The sequence below is a fragment of the Taudactylus pleione genome, unplaced genomic scaffold (assembly GCF_031769625.1).
Source record: "Taudactylus pleione unplaced genomic scaffold, aTauple2 ptg000169l, whole genome shotgun sequence".
Lineage (NCBI taxonomy): Eukaryota > Metazoa > Chordata > Amphibia > Anura > Myobatrachidae > Taudactylus > Taudactylus pleione.
In genome coordinates this window covers 1,364,427-1,382,397 of record NW_028284571.1, presented here as the reverse complement: position 1 = coordinate 1,382,397, position 17,971 = coordinate 1,364,427, and the positions used below count along the sequence as shown (strand labels likewise).

Below are 17,971 nucleotides of genomic sequence, written 5' to 3'. Positions count from 1 at the left end.
TATAGGAGTTTTCCAACTGTGCACTTTTAACACTTTACAGCCACTAATAAAAGCCTCATTTTTTTGGTAAATTACTTAAAACATGTTTTGAACATCCCAGGGAAACTCCACCTCTGGAATGTACTTTAGTCGTCTACAATTAGAGACTGTCACCTATATCAAGAGCACTGTGGTTAAGAAATACATTTCATCCATAAGGGTGGATGTTGCTATGGAAGCATGTTTAGCAGAAGTTATTAAAACCACATTAAAGAATTTCAAAGTGTATTTTATCACAATAAGATCTATCCTTTTTTTAGTGCAAAACTCAAAAACAAACATTTTCCTTAACATAAATATATTTATATATACATATGCTATATACAGCTTGTTACACGTGACAAGATGAACCTTCATCCAGAAAAATGACAAGGAAACAATCCTAGAACACCACAGTCATCAATTATTTGTGAGTTGGGTGAACCTACGTATAATCCCTAATACCCGTAGTGTGCCAAAAAGTCTGACAATACATATAAGAAGTAATCCTGTAGGAACCACAGAAGTGAAACATTTGTCCAAAGGTTTGGATGCCAGGCAATTAACATCCTCCTTATATATAGTATATACAAATATTGTCCAATATTTCAATGTTCAATTTTAAGTCTTCAGAAGTCTCCTTCGAGTATTTGTCCGATTGCCAGCAACAGGTCATAAAATTTTGGGCGTCCTTCTGGTTTCTAAAATATAAAAACAAATCATTTGAGATTTTGAGATATAAAAAAGATCTTGGTCTCCAAAATATAACATGGCATGTCTAAGATGTATAAAGAGACCTATAACATTGGGGGAGATTCAATTCAGCGCGCTGTGAATATCCCCGGGAAGGAGTTCCTGGAGCTTTTCAATGCAATGCGGTGTTAAGTTTGACTAGTCTGACTTAAGACAGAGAATGCCGGTTAACGCGACTAAAGCTGGGTGCTTAGTTGCGCTAACCGGCATTCTCCGACTAAAGTGCCGGCCGCGAGGCACCGTGCTAAGCCGGCAAACAGCTTCACGGCCGGCACTTAAGTTGGATTTCTGCTCGCACCTCAGGAGACTACATCAGAAGTCCTTTAAACGGCCTAACAGCGCATGGAATTGAATAGCTCCGGGTACTCCTTCCCAGAGCTATCAACAGCGCGCTGAATTGAATCGCCTCCATTGTGAGGTAAGTATACAATATACACTGGCCTTTTATTAAAATGTCATTTTCATATATAAAAAGTTTAACAATTGTTTTAATCCATTGATTATCAGAGCAACAAAAAACATACAAAGATGTCTTTCTTTCCTCTCTGTAACAATTGTTACAGCAGGATAATCACCCTTCCACTGCCTATTGTACACAATAGTGCTAAGCACAAAATGGGATTTGTATTGCGTCATTGTATTTCTCAAGCTCCATATTGACAAGAGTTGCTGCAAGATCTGATTATATTGGGCAATGCTGGCATTTCTCTTGCAGCATTGCCTTTATATAGCAATACACCCTAATTATATGAGCTGTGTACACAAGAATGTACAATATAATTAAATGCGAGATTCTGATGATTTACAGCTGTGTATATAGAAGGTAAGCACAGGGGTGAACCTCGCTAATTTTCTGCTCACATATTAGGGAATGCAATCAAACAGGAGCAAGGCTTTCCTGCCCGGATAACACGATCAGTATTAGCACACGAGTTTCCTATGGAAGGTTGTGGCTAATTCGTGCAGTCGTTTGTCAGTCTGTGATGTGCCTACACTGAACGATCAGTCAATCAGTGTAGGCACATCAATCATCTGCAAACATGCTGAACCTGACGTTACCGTCAGGTTGTACAACATATTTGCCCGATGATAGCTGTCTAAACGACCAGCGGGAGCGCGCATCGCTGGTCGTTTTAGCCATTTTTTTAAACGCTGTGCAAATGTTTTTCTAACGATTATTGAACAATGGAACAATAACGATATAGTTATCATTCAATCACTCACTTTAATCATCTAGTGGATGTGTGCCTTTAGAGGGGGGAAACACAATGTACCAAGGATGTACAATAGTGTAACTATGCCTTGCTCAGAATCGAAAAACAAAGATGACACTGACAATCCACCAATTTATGGCCATGAGAATTATTATATACAGTATAAAATAAAGCATACAAATGTAGTTCCAAATGTATCAGATGCACTGGTGGGAGTGAGTACTGTGTGTCATGGGCTGTAATCTTACCTCATGCCAGCATGCCATCATTATAGTGTATATCTTGTTTGTAGCCAATCTCGGCCGATAGAGCCTCTCTCCTCTTGTCACCATATCCACCACTTCAACATTGGAATAGGTCTCGAAGGGCATCTTACCTTCTGTGAAAACCTCCCACATTAATACCCCTGGAAGGAAAAACAGAATAAGGAAATGAATGCCTGAGGCTCCATCCCAAATAATACAAGTACAGTATATACATGCAAGAATTGTTTGCTTAAAAACTTGCCATCTTACTGCAACCCTGGCTTCTACCTGATCCAATGTGGCCTGGCCAGTACATAGATAGAGCAAGTATGCACATGAAATGCAATGTGTAGTCACACATAAAGCATGGATAAAGCGAAGGGTAAAGTAGAGCATGCACTACACAGACCAGGGGAGAAGCAGGCTGCCTGATAGTTGGAGCGCCTCCATACATTACACCATTCACAGCACGACGTTGGCTCAATAATGGTCAGGTGAATCATACAGGTTTGATATATCCGGCATTATGCTAACTCATGCTGAAGAGCGTAATCCCCATCATTCTGAATGGGGACTGCGATCTGCCCCTATTTACCAGGCGAAAAACATAGGCCCTGATTCAGAGCCGGGCGCTCTGACCAGAGCGCTCGCTCTGAATCAGGGCCCACCTCCATAAATATGGAGCGTCCTCCTGGACGCTCGTATAGCTGTGGGTCACCACCCACAGCCTATACGAGCGTGCAGGATGATGGTCGCGATGGTCTTGACCATCGCGACCATCGCCAGTGCGAGCAGAAGCCTGCGGTTGAGTTTCTCAACCGCAAGGCCAGGAGTGATTTTGGCTCTATCAGAGCCAAAATCACTCCCACTGACATCACTAGTGATGTCAGTGGGGCCGGCTTCTGACGGTAGGCGTTCCCTTGGGAACGCCTCAGTCTGGCAGGCACGCCCCCGGCACGCCCACCAAAGGGGGCGTGCTGTCAATCAACATCGACAGCACGCCCCCTTTGATCAGACACAACGAGCGAAGGAAAGTCCTTCGCACGTCGCGTCTCGCGCATGCGCACGACGGCGCTCCCTCCGTCGTGCGCATGCGCAGTGCACACCATCGACCCACTTGCGAGCGGACAGCCGCTCGCGAGTGGGTCTGAATCAGGCCCATAGCTCTTTGGACTTGGACCTGTTAGCTAAAACCAACTTCTGATCCCCCAGATCTCCTTCTCTCCTCCTCCGCTCCTGTATGTTGCATTTTTCTTACTGCAGTGTCCTAACCAGCAGTAAAGTGATAGTAATAGCTATAATATTACTGCCAGGCTTTTCGCCAGGACAGCCTCTTATTGGACCTGCCGTCACAAAAGCTTTTTGGATTAATGGATATAAATATCATTCCAATATGCAGCGATAAGATATGATAGTTTATGGTTCTTCGGAGTTGATACGGACCCGCTCGTTAAGATGTGAACGCTCGCGGCTGCCGGTGGCATGCATTGTGCGCATGCATCGCAGTGCACAAACCATAGCCAAAGATCAGAATGCATTTGCTCGCAGCACATAGACAGTCCAGCAGAGTGAGTGACAGGAGAAGCCGTTTGTGGGTGGTGACAGGGACTGGCCATTAATAACGGAGGAGTGGATGTGAGAACCAAGGCGTCTGAGCGTCCCAATGCCGTTTCAGAGGTGTGCATAATTTAGAAGCAGCATCATAGTACATGTCACCTGGCTGTTTTTTACCCTGAAGTGATCGCAATGCTTGCGGCAGGGTATGGTCAACCTCAAGCGCTGCGATCGCATCCGATGCTACCCGATGTACCGATGGTTACATACACTTCCTGGAGATGACGTGCACAAGTGGGCATCTTAAGATATGCCGGTGGGCGTCTGCATACACTATGCAATCGCTCTCTAAGAAATACTGGGCGTGCTAATACATTGCTGTGCGATTACCCTGTCTAAGCAATTTGCATACACATCGTGCGAGCGTTCGCATCTAGCGAGCGGGTCTGAATCAGCTCCTTTATTCCAAATATATAAAGGACCTAGAATCTTATTGCTTATTCCTGTCCAAAGACTTCTGGGAACAACTCAGGTTTGTGGCTCTAATTACAGAGCTTTGCTAGGCACACTGCCAGGTGGGGGCGCAGGGGCATTTCTAGAGAGGAGGGGGCCAGTGTGCAGTCTCTGACACGGGCCCCCTCCTCTCCGCCCGGGGGCCGGCAGCGCACTGAGATGTGCGCGGCCAGCGCTGGAGTTGTAGCCTCTGGGCACTAGAGTTTATGCACAGGTCACCGGGCCATTTTCCAGTCATTTTACAGCGCCGAACCCCCACGCCGACGTGGGGACTCCGGAGAGGTAAGTAATATTATTGGTGCAGGGTGTGCGGTGTGGGGCCCCCCTGGACCAGGGGCCCGTGTTCCCCGCACACCCTGCACCCATTATAGATACGCCCCTGTGGGGGCGCTATAGCTCGGACAGCTGTTGGGATGTCTGCTCTCACAACATCTGTATGGTGTAATATCAGAGAAATCCTACTTATATGTGCATATTTATAGTCCTTTAGTGTTTTTGAACAAAATCGGGTCCACGACTGCCGGGGGAGAGTTCAAGGGAAATCGGACACGATATCGGATCGTCACCCTAGTGTGTGGGCACCTTTAGGCCTGATAATTAACATTCATTCCCAAATCTGGTGTAGAGTGGATGTTTCACAGGCACCATAGGGAGTACTGTCATTAAATGTTACTCTTCCATTAGTATTGTCGTTTTCTAACAAAATAAATGTAGTACTTCTATTTACAGTGACATCTAATGACGCATTGTTCCATTGTGAAAAATCAGCTCTGCCTTAGTGCACAAAGTCTGATCAATCTAAATTAAATATATAACAGTATCAGGACATAGTAGTGCAAGTTAAAGTGGTAAAGGTAATAAAGTAAACACAATATAATGGACAATCCAGGTTTCTGTATGCAACAGAAAATCCCAATAAGTCGCCGACTGAACACTTACTGTAAGTGCGCCTTTCTTGTGCGTCTTTTTCCTGCATACGTTCAGGATGCAAACACTGTATGCTTCCTTTTATTTCAGGGTTTGACAAAGTAGGGGAGAGAAAGTGTGGACCAGGTAAGCAATAGAGCGCTGTTTCCGGCACTTATTTCAGATGCAGGAACCTCATTCCATAACAGCTTTCCCCTAATAGTGGTCACTGAAGACTAAGGGGAGATGTACTAGACCTAGGAGAGAGATAAAGTGGACAGTGAGAAAGTATCAACCAATCAGCTCCTAACTGTCACATTACAGGTTGCGTTTCAAAAATGACAGGAGCTGATTGGTTGGTACTTTATATCTTTCCAAGGCTTAGTACATCTACCATTGTTCCACTGAGGTGGTTACACACGGCAAAGGTCACTGTAATTTCCATCACATTTGTTGTTGTCTCTGATATAAAGCTGAAGAGTTGTTAACCTTCATTTGGGTTTCTACATGGTTTGACGGTGTGTTATTTTGATGATGTAATTATAAAATATGCCAAGTGTCTGTGTTCAGGAATAGGGATTAGTGCTCCAGTCCACACAGTAGAAATTGTGATATTATTTCCAATGTATTTCTTACCAAAAGACCAGACATCAGATTTGCTGCTGAACTTGCTGTAGTTGAAAACCTCGGGTGGTGACCACTTTACTGGAAACTTGGCTCCACAGGAACTTGTGTATTGGTCGTCAAGGACATACCTAATTAGATATATATATTAAAAAAAATGTACCTCTAAGAACAATCACAAGTATCTGCTTTATACATAACAATATAAATTATTACGACTTATTGATCTACTAAGGTGCTATGCAGAGCTGGCTGTAGGATAAGGTCAGTGTGACCTGCCACAGGCTTCAGATTGAATAAAGCTCCCAGTGACTGAAATACATAGAAGCTCTCTACACCTGTGTCCAAGACAACACAGCGACTTGACACACGTGTGAATATTAGTCCCTTGTCCACAGCTTTGGAGGTGTCTCCTGAAAAGACCCTACATACATTACAGCCCTCTTGTTCATTTAATCTTTCACATTTTTCTTCATAATATACTGCTTAATTTATCCTGATGTGTACAGTAAATGCATTAAGAGCGTGAGGGACACTGAGACGAACAGAAACCCCTTTTTTACTTTGGCTAAATTGTGCGTAAAATGGATGATACCTAATCCAGTACTTTGGCAGGATGGATACAGTCCTGTGCGCACTCCAGCAAAGGATAGACCTAACTCCTGTATGTATCTTCTCTAATCTTTTATCTAGTTTAAATAATCACTTCTCGCTAAATGAAATCTAACTTTTTTGGTAGTGGATAAAGATGTCACCCTCATGCTGACATAGTAACTGCACCCACTAGATGGTGCAATCCATTAATCCCCAGCAGAGGCGGCCTCAAGTACACGTGCTTAACTGTAAACCAGGCACATCTGTGCAAAAGTGAGAACAATAACCTTACACTACACCTGTGCATGTCTGTGTATGAGCCAGCATTCATCAACAATTCATCAACAAGAATAACAAAAACTGGGGAGATTCCACACCATTATATGTTCTCCTCCTGAGCAGGCTTATAGAGTAGAAATAATAACTTTCTGCTGATCCTAAACTCATGTACAGTAATCATGTCTCATCCATGACTGGTTTCCTATCGTTATAACCTGAGTAGCAGATATACTAAATTGCCCATTATTCCATATTTTATTCTGCTCTTATTTGCCTTTCGGCTTTTATTTTGCCAGTATTTACTATATACAGACAATTGTCATCAAGCTCCTATTGTGTCCATACTATAAACACTTTGGTAAAGTGATTTATCTGTAATGGGTGCCGGACCCATGCCACACAATCTGTACCCCAGAACAAGGGCCTATCCGGTGGCATTTATTTGGCGATTTCTTCAGAAATATGGCGCATGCACAGAAGATGCCAAGGACTCTGGCACTGTAACTTCTGCGCATGTGCCAGCCACATTTGCCCACGGGTGGGGTCCCACACAAAGACCTGCACATTGGAGTTGTCATTTATGAAAGCGCCACTGCTTTGGTAGTCCTGAATGAGTTATCCCATATTAAAAGATAAAATATACACATGTAAAAAGATGTGTAACAGTAAATATAAAACCTGTCTATCAGGAACACGATCACATTTACTGAGATGGCGAGTGCCATTATGTAAGTGTGTGGGTTGTATAACCCTCTGTCAAAGAACAGGTTAGCCAGCACTGATGAATGTTAACCATCAGGAAGCATGAGCTGTGCGACTCAGGTACATATACACACTAACAACATCGCCCCCTGTGTCCGACATCGACACTGCGTTCAGCAAGTGACCAGAAATATTTGATATATTTCCTGGTTATGTCACAGAAACCATGAACTGTCATTGGCAGCTTAGTACCATGTATGGGGATGCTTGCAGATGGCTTATGGCACATAAGGGTCTTTGTACTAAGCCTTGGAGAGAGATAAAGTGGACGGAGAAAAAGTACCAAACAATCAGCTCCTAATCAAAGCCGGATTGCCCATCTGGCACTTCTGGCAAATGACAGAAGGGCCGATGGCAGAAGGGCCGGACCGGCGTCAAACTCTGGCCAAGCAGCTCCGCTTCCTGTGATACAAGGATACGCCCCTTTTGAGGTGAGACCACAACCATTTTGCGGGCGCTCAGGGGGACTGCCAGTCCGTCCCTTCTCCTGTCACTTTACAGGCTGTGTTTGAAAAATGACAATTAGGAGCTGATTGGTTGGTACTTTTTATCTCTTTCCACTTTCTCTCTCTCCAAGCCTTAGTTCAGAGACCCTCTAATAACTGTATGTTTACTGCGACTGAGAAAGAGTTTTCCTCTACACGATATTATAAAATAGGTTATTAAAGGTCTAACGGCGCACATCCACGACATCGTTATCGTTCAGTTGTCCATTAATCGTGCATGAATCGGGCACTAAAATGTCGTAAACGACCAGCGATGCGCGCTCCCGCTGGTCGTTTCCGACATCAATCATCGCCTGAACATGCCGGTCACTCTGTCGATAACGACAGATTTACCATGTTCAGGGATGAGGGATATATATTGAACGAACGATATATATTGTTCAGTGTGGACACTGCACAGTTTAATGAATGCCTGAACGATAACGATATCGTTCAGTCCTTCACTAGTCGCCTAGTGGATGTGCCCCTTAAGCTCACAGCAAGTGGGAAGATAGAGGGCCTCATTCAGAGCTGCTCGCAAGCGCACAACGCTCACAAGCGGCTTGATGTTTATGGTCTGCGCAAGCGCCACGTCCGGCGTGTGCATGCGCTAGCCCTGACGAGCGACTGAGCTTCAGTCGCTGCGGTGCTCGCTATAAGATGCCCAGTCTTGTAGCGAGCCCCGCAGCGACTGAAGCTCAGCCCCGGCTGTCGATGGTGAGTGACAGCTCGCCCCGTTTTGTAGGCGGGGGGGGGGGGTTGGGCAAACGCAGGCGTTCCCAAAGGAACGTCTGCCGTTTGAGGGCGGACCTACTGACATCACTAGTCAGTAGTGGGCTTCATGCTCTAATAGAGCAGGAAGTCCACTCGGGCTTGCGGGAGCCGAGACCCTACCATAATTGCGACGGACTCCAGGCCGCTCGCACAACCTGTGGGTGGTCACCCACAGCTTTGTCAACGGCCTTGAGAAAAAAAAAACAGGCCCTGATTCTGAATCAGGCCCAGAGTTTGTAATGAATACACGTATACCAAATACATTTATTGTGTAAGATGACACTTGAACCCACCTCCGCTTACAGTAATGTATTATAAGTCTTAAGGTGCTCGGGGGGTTCCCCGGATTCTTGTCTTGATTAAAGCTCTATATTTTAAGACAACCCTAATGTAAAGTTCTGACTTCAGGCTAAAGCTGGTCTGCTAACAGTGACTGAAGATGCAGCAACCAAGAGTGAACAGACCTTTAACTTCAGTGTGTGCGCTAAGCATAATAATTTGCCTGATCTGCATATGAATAATATGTATATGGATATTGAACTATGTGATATGCCTTACATTGGAACCATAGGATTTGCAAAATTAAAAACAGAAAGAAAATATAAACAGAAAATAAATCAAAAGCTTTGATCTGTATCCAAGTACACAACAATCAGCAGAGCAGTCAATATCAGCAAGTTTGTTACACGAGATCATTTTCATATTTAGTTGCCTTTTGCGTTCATTTATTTCATTAAGCATTCTCACCTGTCTGATGGGTTGCTATGGTCCAATACAAATGTTAGTAAACAAGAGCTACTCAACAAACAAAAAAAATATATTAAACAAAAACAAAATGAACATTGCCTATTGGCCCTAAATCTGATTCTGTTATTGAAAAAAAAAGTCCACATTTAGTTATTTCTATGTGAGAGAAAATTAAGTGCTATATTCTGCAGACATTTTTAGGGGAGAGTAATAATACATCAGATCTGAATAATTGTGTCTTGACTTTGGCTAAACATATCTTGAAAGAATTTTAGTTACATTAATATACTGACAAGGGTGCCAAGAGATGGGGGTAGCAGACGTAACAACATTCCCAAAATGGCCCACATCCATGGTGGCACTTTGCCATGCACCCAAGCTTGCCCATTCCCCACACAAACACACACACAGAACTGAGACGGCCTATTTCTAAGCAGCCCTGTCTATGGAAACCTCGGCACAAAAGACGTTAAGTTGTACTAGAACAGCACAGTTTTCACCCTGTATAGCACTTCAAATGTTACTGAATAGTTACCTTGTCATTCCAAAATCAGACACTTTTACTACTCCAAGATCACTTACTAAACAGTTTCTGGCAGCCTACAAAGAAAACACAATGCAAATGAAATTTGAAATGGAATATCGTTTGATGAATTATAAATCTGTGATGAAGATCTTATACACATATAAATATATACATATACACACATACATATATGTATATATATATATATATATATATATATATATATATATATATATATACATATATGTATGTGTGTGTGTGTATATATATGTATATTTATTTTACATTTAATCCAATGCACAGTATATTAAATATGTGCTTGTATCACAAGGCTCTGCACTAATAAACACCACATATATAAAAAAAAGTTATAAAGTGCCCTCACTTCCCATATGACAATAATTATTGTATGTATCAATAATTCTTAAAATGCAATAAAAAATGTTTGTGCTCTACTGTATAACACCTGCAGTTATCACAAAATAAATAGTTTGCTCACTTGCTACAGAATACCGATTACACGACTTTATAAATGTGCTTATGTAATAGTAGTTACATGTCTACAGAATTAAAAATTATATTTGTTATCCACCTTTGTTAATCTTTTCATAATATTGAAGAGTATATCATTATTTTTCAGTGATCAGATATAATGGGCCAATTGTAATAGGGTGAGAGTTTAGAAAATGTGAGAGTATAGCAGTAACCTCTCACACTATTACATTGATCAAGTTGTATATTAAAAATGGAAAACATCTGGATGAGAGTTTAAACTGTGAGTTTTTTTAGTCTGAAAAACATGAGAGTTTGCATATTCTCTGACTATATTCAGGGCCAGGATTAACGGCAGGGCGACAGTGGCAGTCGTCCTGGGGCCCCCACACACAAGGGGCCCCCACACAAGATTGCTCTGAGCCACCGATGGCTGAGAGCAGCTGCCGTCTCAGACGGTCACTCACAAGGCTGGCGCTGTGATTTTGCGACTGCTGCTGAAGGCACATGCATACCGAGCGGCTCCCAAGTCCCGTAAGCGTGACATCACGTCCGCGACGCTTATGGTACTCGGAAGCTGCTCTGTATGCGCTGTGCATTCATAAGCAGCGGCAGCCCGTCCTGGACGTCTGCCTATCATCGGAAGAGCCCGCCACAAAAGGTAAGTACTTGGGGGCTCTGTAGGTGTGGTGCACTGTGGGGATAAAAGTAATACAGCAGGGGCCACTGTGGGCATATACTGGGAGGCATATATATGTTATATATTAATTCTGGAGATGGCATTATGATTTTTAATACTGGGGGCATAATTATATTACAGAAAGCACTGTGGACATAATACTGGGGGTACTTGGGGGGGGGGATAATACTGGGGGTATTATGTGACATAGTGAAGGTGTATTATTACTGCGGGACATAATATTAATTCTGGATGGGGCATAATATTTATTGCTGGGGGGAATGAAATTATTTCTGGAAAGGGCACAATATTATTACTGGGGGTATTGTGGGGCATAATATTACTGGGTATATTCTGAAGGGGGCACTGTCAGGCATAACATTTAATATTGGGGCACTGCAGAGCATAATAATAATTCTGGAGGGGGCACTGTGGGGCATAATATTAATACTAGAAAAGGCAGTGTGGGCATACTATTAATACTGGAGGCATAATATTAATACTGGGGGCATTGTGTGACTTACTATTGGCAGGGTGTGGCATAATATCAAGACATTGTGTGGCATACTGTGGGGACAGTGTGACAGTGTTTGGTATGATGTTTATACTAGCCACTGTGGCATAATGTGCATAATGGGGACACTGTATGGCATAATGTAATTTTATTGATAGGGGCCCCCACAAATTAGTTGCCCTGGGCCCCCACAAATCTTAATCCGGCCCTGACTATATTACATTGACCAAGTTTAAAAACTCTCGCCCTATTATATTTGGCCCGATGTGTTTAAATTAAAACTCACATTAAAGAAACATCATGTCCCCTATTAGTGAATATATTATATGTTTTATAGTGCCCACAGTTATTTACACATGAAATAATACATTTTGACAAGTAAGTGCCGTTATCTGTACCTTATATTGATTCCCTATTTTAGATTGTCTATGGCAGGGGTAGGAAACCTCGATCAGCGTGAGCTACCAACAGTTCACGTTTTCCAGACCACCTAGCAGGTGCACAGGTGTATTCATTACTAACTAACACATTTGAAAAGATCCACAGGTGGAGCTAATTATATCACTTGTGATTATGTGAAGAGACCTGCAATACATGCACCGTTGGTAGCTCTGGAGGACCAGGCTTGGCTACCACTGCTCTATGGTATGGGGCATTTGGACATTTGCACAGTGTCAGCTTCCGGGAACTGGCCGGGGGCTGCGGGGGAAGAGATCGAAAGATCTCTCTCCTGCACCTGGAGCCTCCATAGGCTTACAGATTTTTGGAGTTTAGTACATATGGGTCAGATCATAGTCCCCATTAATAATAATGGGGACTGCTATCTGAAGTGCTAATTAGCACATTGTCGGAGATTTCTGTGAAATTCCTGCATTGTGCTATTAGTACATAGCTGCAATACATAAAATGATGCAGAAACTGCAGTTTCTGAGTAATTGTATGTAAAAATCAGCTTGATACATAAGCCCCTTAATGTTCTTAGGGTATACTCTCCATCAGTGCCTACTCTACATAGCTCACTGGATTAGGAATTGTTTGTGATAAGTAGTCCATCCAGCATCCTATAGTGTATTTAGATGGACTGACTATATTTCAGACAAACGGTGCAAATGGAGAAAATGCTCCACTAATGCTAATGCATGCCCAGTCATTGTGTATATGAACTCTCTGTCATTTGTCTTCTATATAATTATTATTATTATCCTTTATTTATATGGCGCCACAAGTGTTCCGCAGCGCCTTACATAGTACATGGAACTAAAAGGTGAACAAGAAACAAGTAACTTACAGTACATTACAGTGCAGGACAAGGACACGACTTAAATACATTGCTGAAATAGTGATTAAAGCACTCACAATAAGCTGCCGGGAGTTGGCAGTCCCGTGTTAGGTGCCCTAATGGGGAGTAGAGAGTAGAAGAAAATGTAAAGAGAAGCACATGAGGGAAGAGGTCCCTGCTCGTGAGAGCTTACATTCTAAGGGGAGGAGCAGACAGACAGGCGTGACACAGAAGGGGAAGATAGGAAGGAAAGAGCATGAGGTGGGTTAGGATGAGTGCTGGAAGGCCTTGATGAGGTAGTGGGTCTTGAAAGCCCGTTTGAAGAATTGTGGAGAGTCTGATAGGGAGAGGGAGAGCATTCCAAAGGTAGGGAGCAGCACGGCAAAATCTTGGATGCGGGAGTGGGAGGAAGTAATCAGTTGGCAAGAGAGGCGGCATGCATTAGTTGAGCGAAGTGGACGGGCGGGAGTGTAAAGGGAGAGAAGGTCAGAAGTGTAAGAACCTTGAATTGGCATCTGAAGGGGAAGGGGAGCCAGTGTAGGGCTTGAAGGAGAGGGGAAGCAGATGTAGAACGTCTGGAGAGGAAGATGAGCCGAGCAGCAGCATTGAGAACAGATTGTATTGGAGAGAGGTGAGAGACTGGGAGGCCAGCTAGGAGAAGGTTACAGTAGTCCAATCTGGATATGACCAGTGAGTGGATGAGGGTTTTAGTGGCATCCTGGGTGAGGAAGGGTCTAATCCTGGAGATATTTTTTAGGTGAAACCGGCAGGACTGCGAGAGGTGCTGAATGTGCGGTTTGAAGGAGAGGGAGGAGTCTAGGATAACTCCAAGACAGCGCACTTTGGGGCTAGAGGAGATAGTTGTGCCATCAATAGATAATGAAATTGTGGGAAGTGATGTAGTGGAAGAGGGTGTGAAGATGATCAGCTCAGTCTTAGACATGTTAAGTCTAAGAAAGTGCTGGGACATCCATGAAGAGACAGCAGAGAGACAGTTGGAGATACGGGTAAGGAGCGAGGGGGAGAGCTCAGGGGTGGAAAGGTAAATTTGAGTATCATCAGCGTAGAGATGATATTGGAGGTCAAAGGAGTTAATGAGTTCACCTAAAGAGGATGTATATAGGGAGAAAAGGAGAGGTCCAAGAACAGAACCTTGGGGAACTCCTACTGTTAGTGGAAGTGGGGGGGAAGAGGAGTCATGAGAGGACACAGCGAAGGAATGATCAGAGAGGTAGGAGGAAAGCCAGGAGAGGGCAGTGCCACGTAAACCGAGAGAGTAAAGGATTTGCAGGAGGAGAGGGTGGTCAACAGTGTCAAATGCAGCAGAGAGGTCAAGGAGAATGAGCAGAGAGTAGTGGCCCTTGGATTTGGCAGCAAGGAGGTCGTTGCTGACTTTCGTGAGGGCAGTTTCAGTGGAGTGGAGAGATCGGAAGCCAGATTGAAATGAGTCAAGGAGGGAGTGGGAGGAAAGAAAGGTGGTAAGGCGGTTATAGACAATACACTCAAGGAGTTTGGAAGCAAAAGGGAGAAGAGAGATGGGTCGATAGTTGGAAAGTATGTTAGGATCAAGGGTAGGTTTTTTAAGAATAGGGGAGACAAGAGCATGTTTGAATGCAGAAGGGACAGTGCCAGATGATAGGGAGAGATTAAGGAGGTGAGCCAGATGGGAACAGGCAGGAGACAGGTGGGAGGGGGAGACGGGAAGGGATAGGGTCAAGAGGGGAGGTGGAAGGAGGGGAGGACCGGATGAGGGCCATGACTTCCTCTCCAGAAGCAGGGGAGAAGGATGTCAGTTATAATATAATATAATATTGTGAACGTGTATATATTACCAGGTCACGATGTAAGAAATTATTCAGCTCCAGATAGTTCATGCCGTCACACACATCCTGGCACATACTGAGCAGAATGTCTGGATTAAACTGTCCATGTCTTTGGCGGAGGTAATTGAGGAGGCAGCCATGTTCCATGAACTCTGTCACTATGTAGATCGGCCTCTTCTCTGTACAAACGCCATACAGCTGCACCAGTTTGGGGTGAGTCAGTTTCCTAGAAGTAAGATGACAATGACCATACAGTACTTTGGGTATGGACAGCTTTCCACACATCTTCTACACTGTATTTACCTCCGGATACTCCTGAAGTCAGTTCAGATGACCCTGTCCTATCCGTACCTCGCTTCATATAATGTGCAACAAGGTTCCACTTGAACTACGGTTTGGGCTTATATTGTGCAGATGAAAGGGCAGAAGGCTGTGCTAGCTTCTTGTACAGCAGGTGTATAGAAAGCTGAGGAGCGGAGATACAGAAAGCACTAGTGTTTGAGATAGGGGTGGGACTACCGGGGTGGGTGTAGTATTATTGTTTGCACCTTGACCCAGCAGTACACAGATATTGTTTTCATTTTGTTTGGGTAAATCCTTTGTCGTCATATCACTGAGTGCTTTCTAGGCTTCTTCATCAAAGATCTTCTAATATTAACAATGAACAATATCCAACTCATGTATCAAAAAGAATAGCTGCTGTAGACATCAAGTTAAATATGTACAGCAAGGTTCACATAAAACAATGTTGTTCTATGCTTTTTAAATACTCCAAAATGAAAGCTTGATGACAAACAGCAAATAACATACATCATGACTTTAGCCTCCTCGATGAAGTCTTCTTCAGACATGGCGCCCTCTCGAATGGCTTTGATTGCTACTTTGTACTGTGCACGCCATTTCCCAAGACGCACCACGCCAAACAGACCGCTTCCCAGTTCCTTCATGAATGTGAGCTCGGAAGGGTTTATTTCCCACTTATCTGAAAATAAACAGGACACATCTCATTAGAAAACTGCTACTATATACTGTATACAGTGAATGACTTTACTAGAGACAGTGACCTATCAATTCACTAGAAACTAGCAACATCATTGAGGTGCGAGGCACAGAGTGGCTGCAATGTGTGTGGGTGATGGATGCCCTGGCAGAATATTTGTTTGCACTCAGTTGGAATGAATATGGCCCAAAATTAAAATGGACATCTATGCTGTTAGGTTTAGTTACCATAATCCTCTCTCTGAAAACGAATACATGAGTAATTATTCATATGTAATATTATTATGTATTACCTACTATCCTAACTGCTAATTATGTTTTAAAAGAAGTAATATATGTATAGGGTAATGGACAATAAGTATATTATTAATTATAAATTAAATCATTGTTTGCAAAGCTGAACCTCGCACTTAGGGCTTGATTCAGAGTGCCGTTATTTGCGCAGTTGAGCGATGTTTTGAGACTGCGCATACACAAAAAGTCTAAAAACTCTTACTGCGCACACGGGGTCCAATATGTGCGATAACGTTCACAATTGCAAAGTGGTTTGCGATCCCTGGGCATATCCGGGTGGAGACTGGGAGGTGACCTAAAGTGGTCACATAAAGGGGCCATTTCATGGGTGTATTATGGGAGTGTCCCTGGCATGTCTGAGAACATTCCCAATCGCTGATAAAGTGCTTCAGAGGACATGTTACGTTAGATTACAGGAGAATAGATAGAATAGACCCTAGACTTCCACAAATGTCAATGGTGCGACCGATATGACGTCGATGTTCGAGTGGTTACAATCTCCATCGCAAATGCACAGACCACGCAGCCGGCAAGTGGGAGTCTCAACGCTCGTACACTCCATCGCTGAGATTAGCATTTGCATATTCCCGCTGCCGCTATTGCGAGAACTGCTGCTTTAGCAACCATCGTAGCTAAATGACAAGTATAAAGTGTCAATGAAATGGAAAGCCTTCAAGCTATTCATATTTTAGGATTGATGGGTAACCTACCCACTGACTAGAGTGCTGTTAAAAAATAAACATAGTAAATATAGGCTCTATATTTTACTAAACATTTATAAGAAAGCAAATGAAAATAAACTTGGCTTATTCAGTATTGCTGTGCCTACCATAACTGAATCCAGCTGTCGTAGGTGCGATTTTATTTTTTTGACACACAGGGTATCGCAGTCTGGTCACTAGACCTGTTGAAAACAAATTATAATATCAAAATACAACTCAGAATATTTAACAGTCATTGGGCCTGATTCAGACCCGTTCGCTATTTGCGGTCGTTCGTTCAAAAACAAGGGGTGGCTATTCAAATGATCCGTTCGCAAATTGCAGTCTGTTCACACCTCTAAGTCTGAACGAGCGAGCAAAACATACGCTCGTTTATTTGTTAAAAACGCCCCCTGGCCGCTCGCACCATACGTCATGTCCGCTATTTATTAGATTAATCGAGTACATCGACCAGCGTATGAACTGCTCGCTATTCTTGTGGTTGGTTTTTTCAACCAGTATTTTGCGAGCAGTTTTGAGTTAAAAAAAACCAAGTGACGTGGTCAATGACGCTGCTGGATTAATTATGCACTCCCTTAAAACGCCTGTTTTGACCTTTAAGCACGCCTGCGTTCGGATCTCCACTCCCCATTTTCAAGCACCTTCCCGTTACCACCCACATACGCCTCATTCTGTCACTCAAAATAGTAGGCATTCGCTATATTGCGAGCACATGAATTTCGGCCGCACTGACTGGTTCGCGCATGCGTATAATGATCCGTACGCATGCGCAGATGTGCGAACATCGCTCGGAACGAGCGTACTGCCGCTAGCGAGTGGCTCTGAATGAGGACCATTGTTACTAATGGCATGGATTTCAGCAAACCCCAATGAACACACAGAGGGCCTGATTCAGACTCGTCACTCTGGGTCTCACTACAAAGGGGGCGTCCTGTCAATGGTGATTGACAGCACGCCCCCTTTGGTGGGCGTGCCGGGGGCGTGGCTGCCCAGACGGAGGCGTTCCCATGGGAGCGCCTATGTCTGGGGCCGGCCCCACTGACATCACAAGTGATGTCAGTGGGAGTGCTTTTGGCTCTGATAGAGCCAAAAGCACTCCAGGGCTTGCGGCAACGAGACCCTACCACAAGGGTCTCGTTGCAAGCCCGATGGTCGCGATGGTCTTGACCATCGCG

General features: G+C 43.8%; 1 protein-coding gene across 3 annotated transcripts in view; it reads right to left on the bottom strand.

The window, feature by feature from the left end:
* Positions 1-295: 295 nt before the first annotated feature.
* The window catches only part of TEC (tec protein tyrosine kinase), a 162,267-nt gene continuing 144,591 nt past the window's right edge, over positions 296-17,971 (bottom strand). For all 3 annotated transcript variants that reach the window (XM_088475251.1, XM_088475252.1, XM_088475249.1), the window contains 7 exons: positions 16,904-16,978; positions 15,592-15,763; positions 14,791-15,007; positions 10,004-10,068; positions 5,840-5,958; positions 2,234-2,391; positions 296-719 (listed from right to left, as the gene is read on the bottom strand). In XM_088475251.1, coding sequence (XP_088331377.1) covers positions 648-719; positions 2,234-2,391; positions 5,840-5,958; positions 10,004-10,068; positions 14,791-15,007; positions 15,592-15,763; positions 16,904-16,978 — 878 coding nt within the window. In that variant the 3' untranslated portion in view covers positions 296-647. The remainder of the gene's footprint in view (positions 720-2,233; positions 2,392-5,839; positions 5,959-10,003; positions 10,069-14,790; positions 15,008-15,591; positions 15,764-16,903; positions 16,979-17,971) is intronic.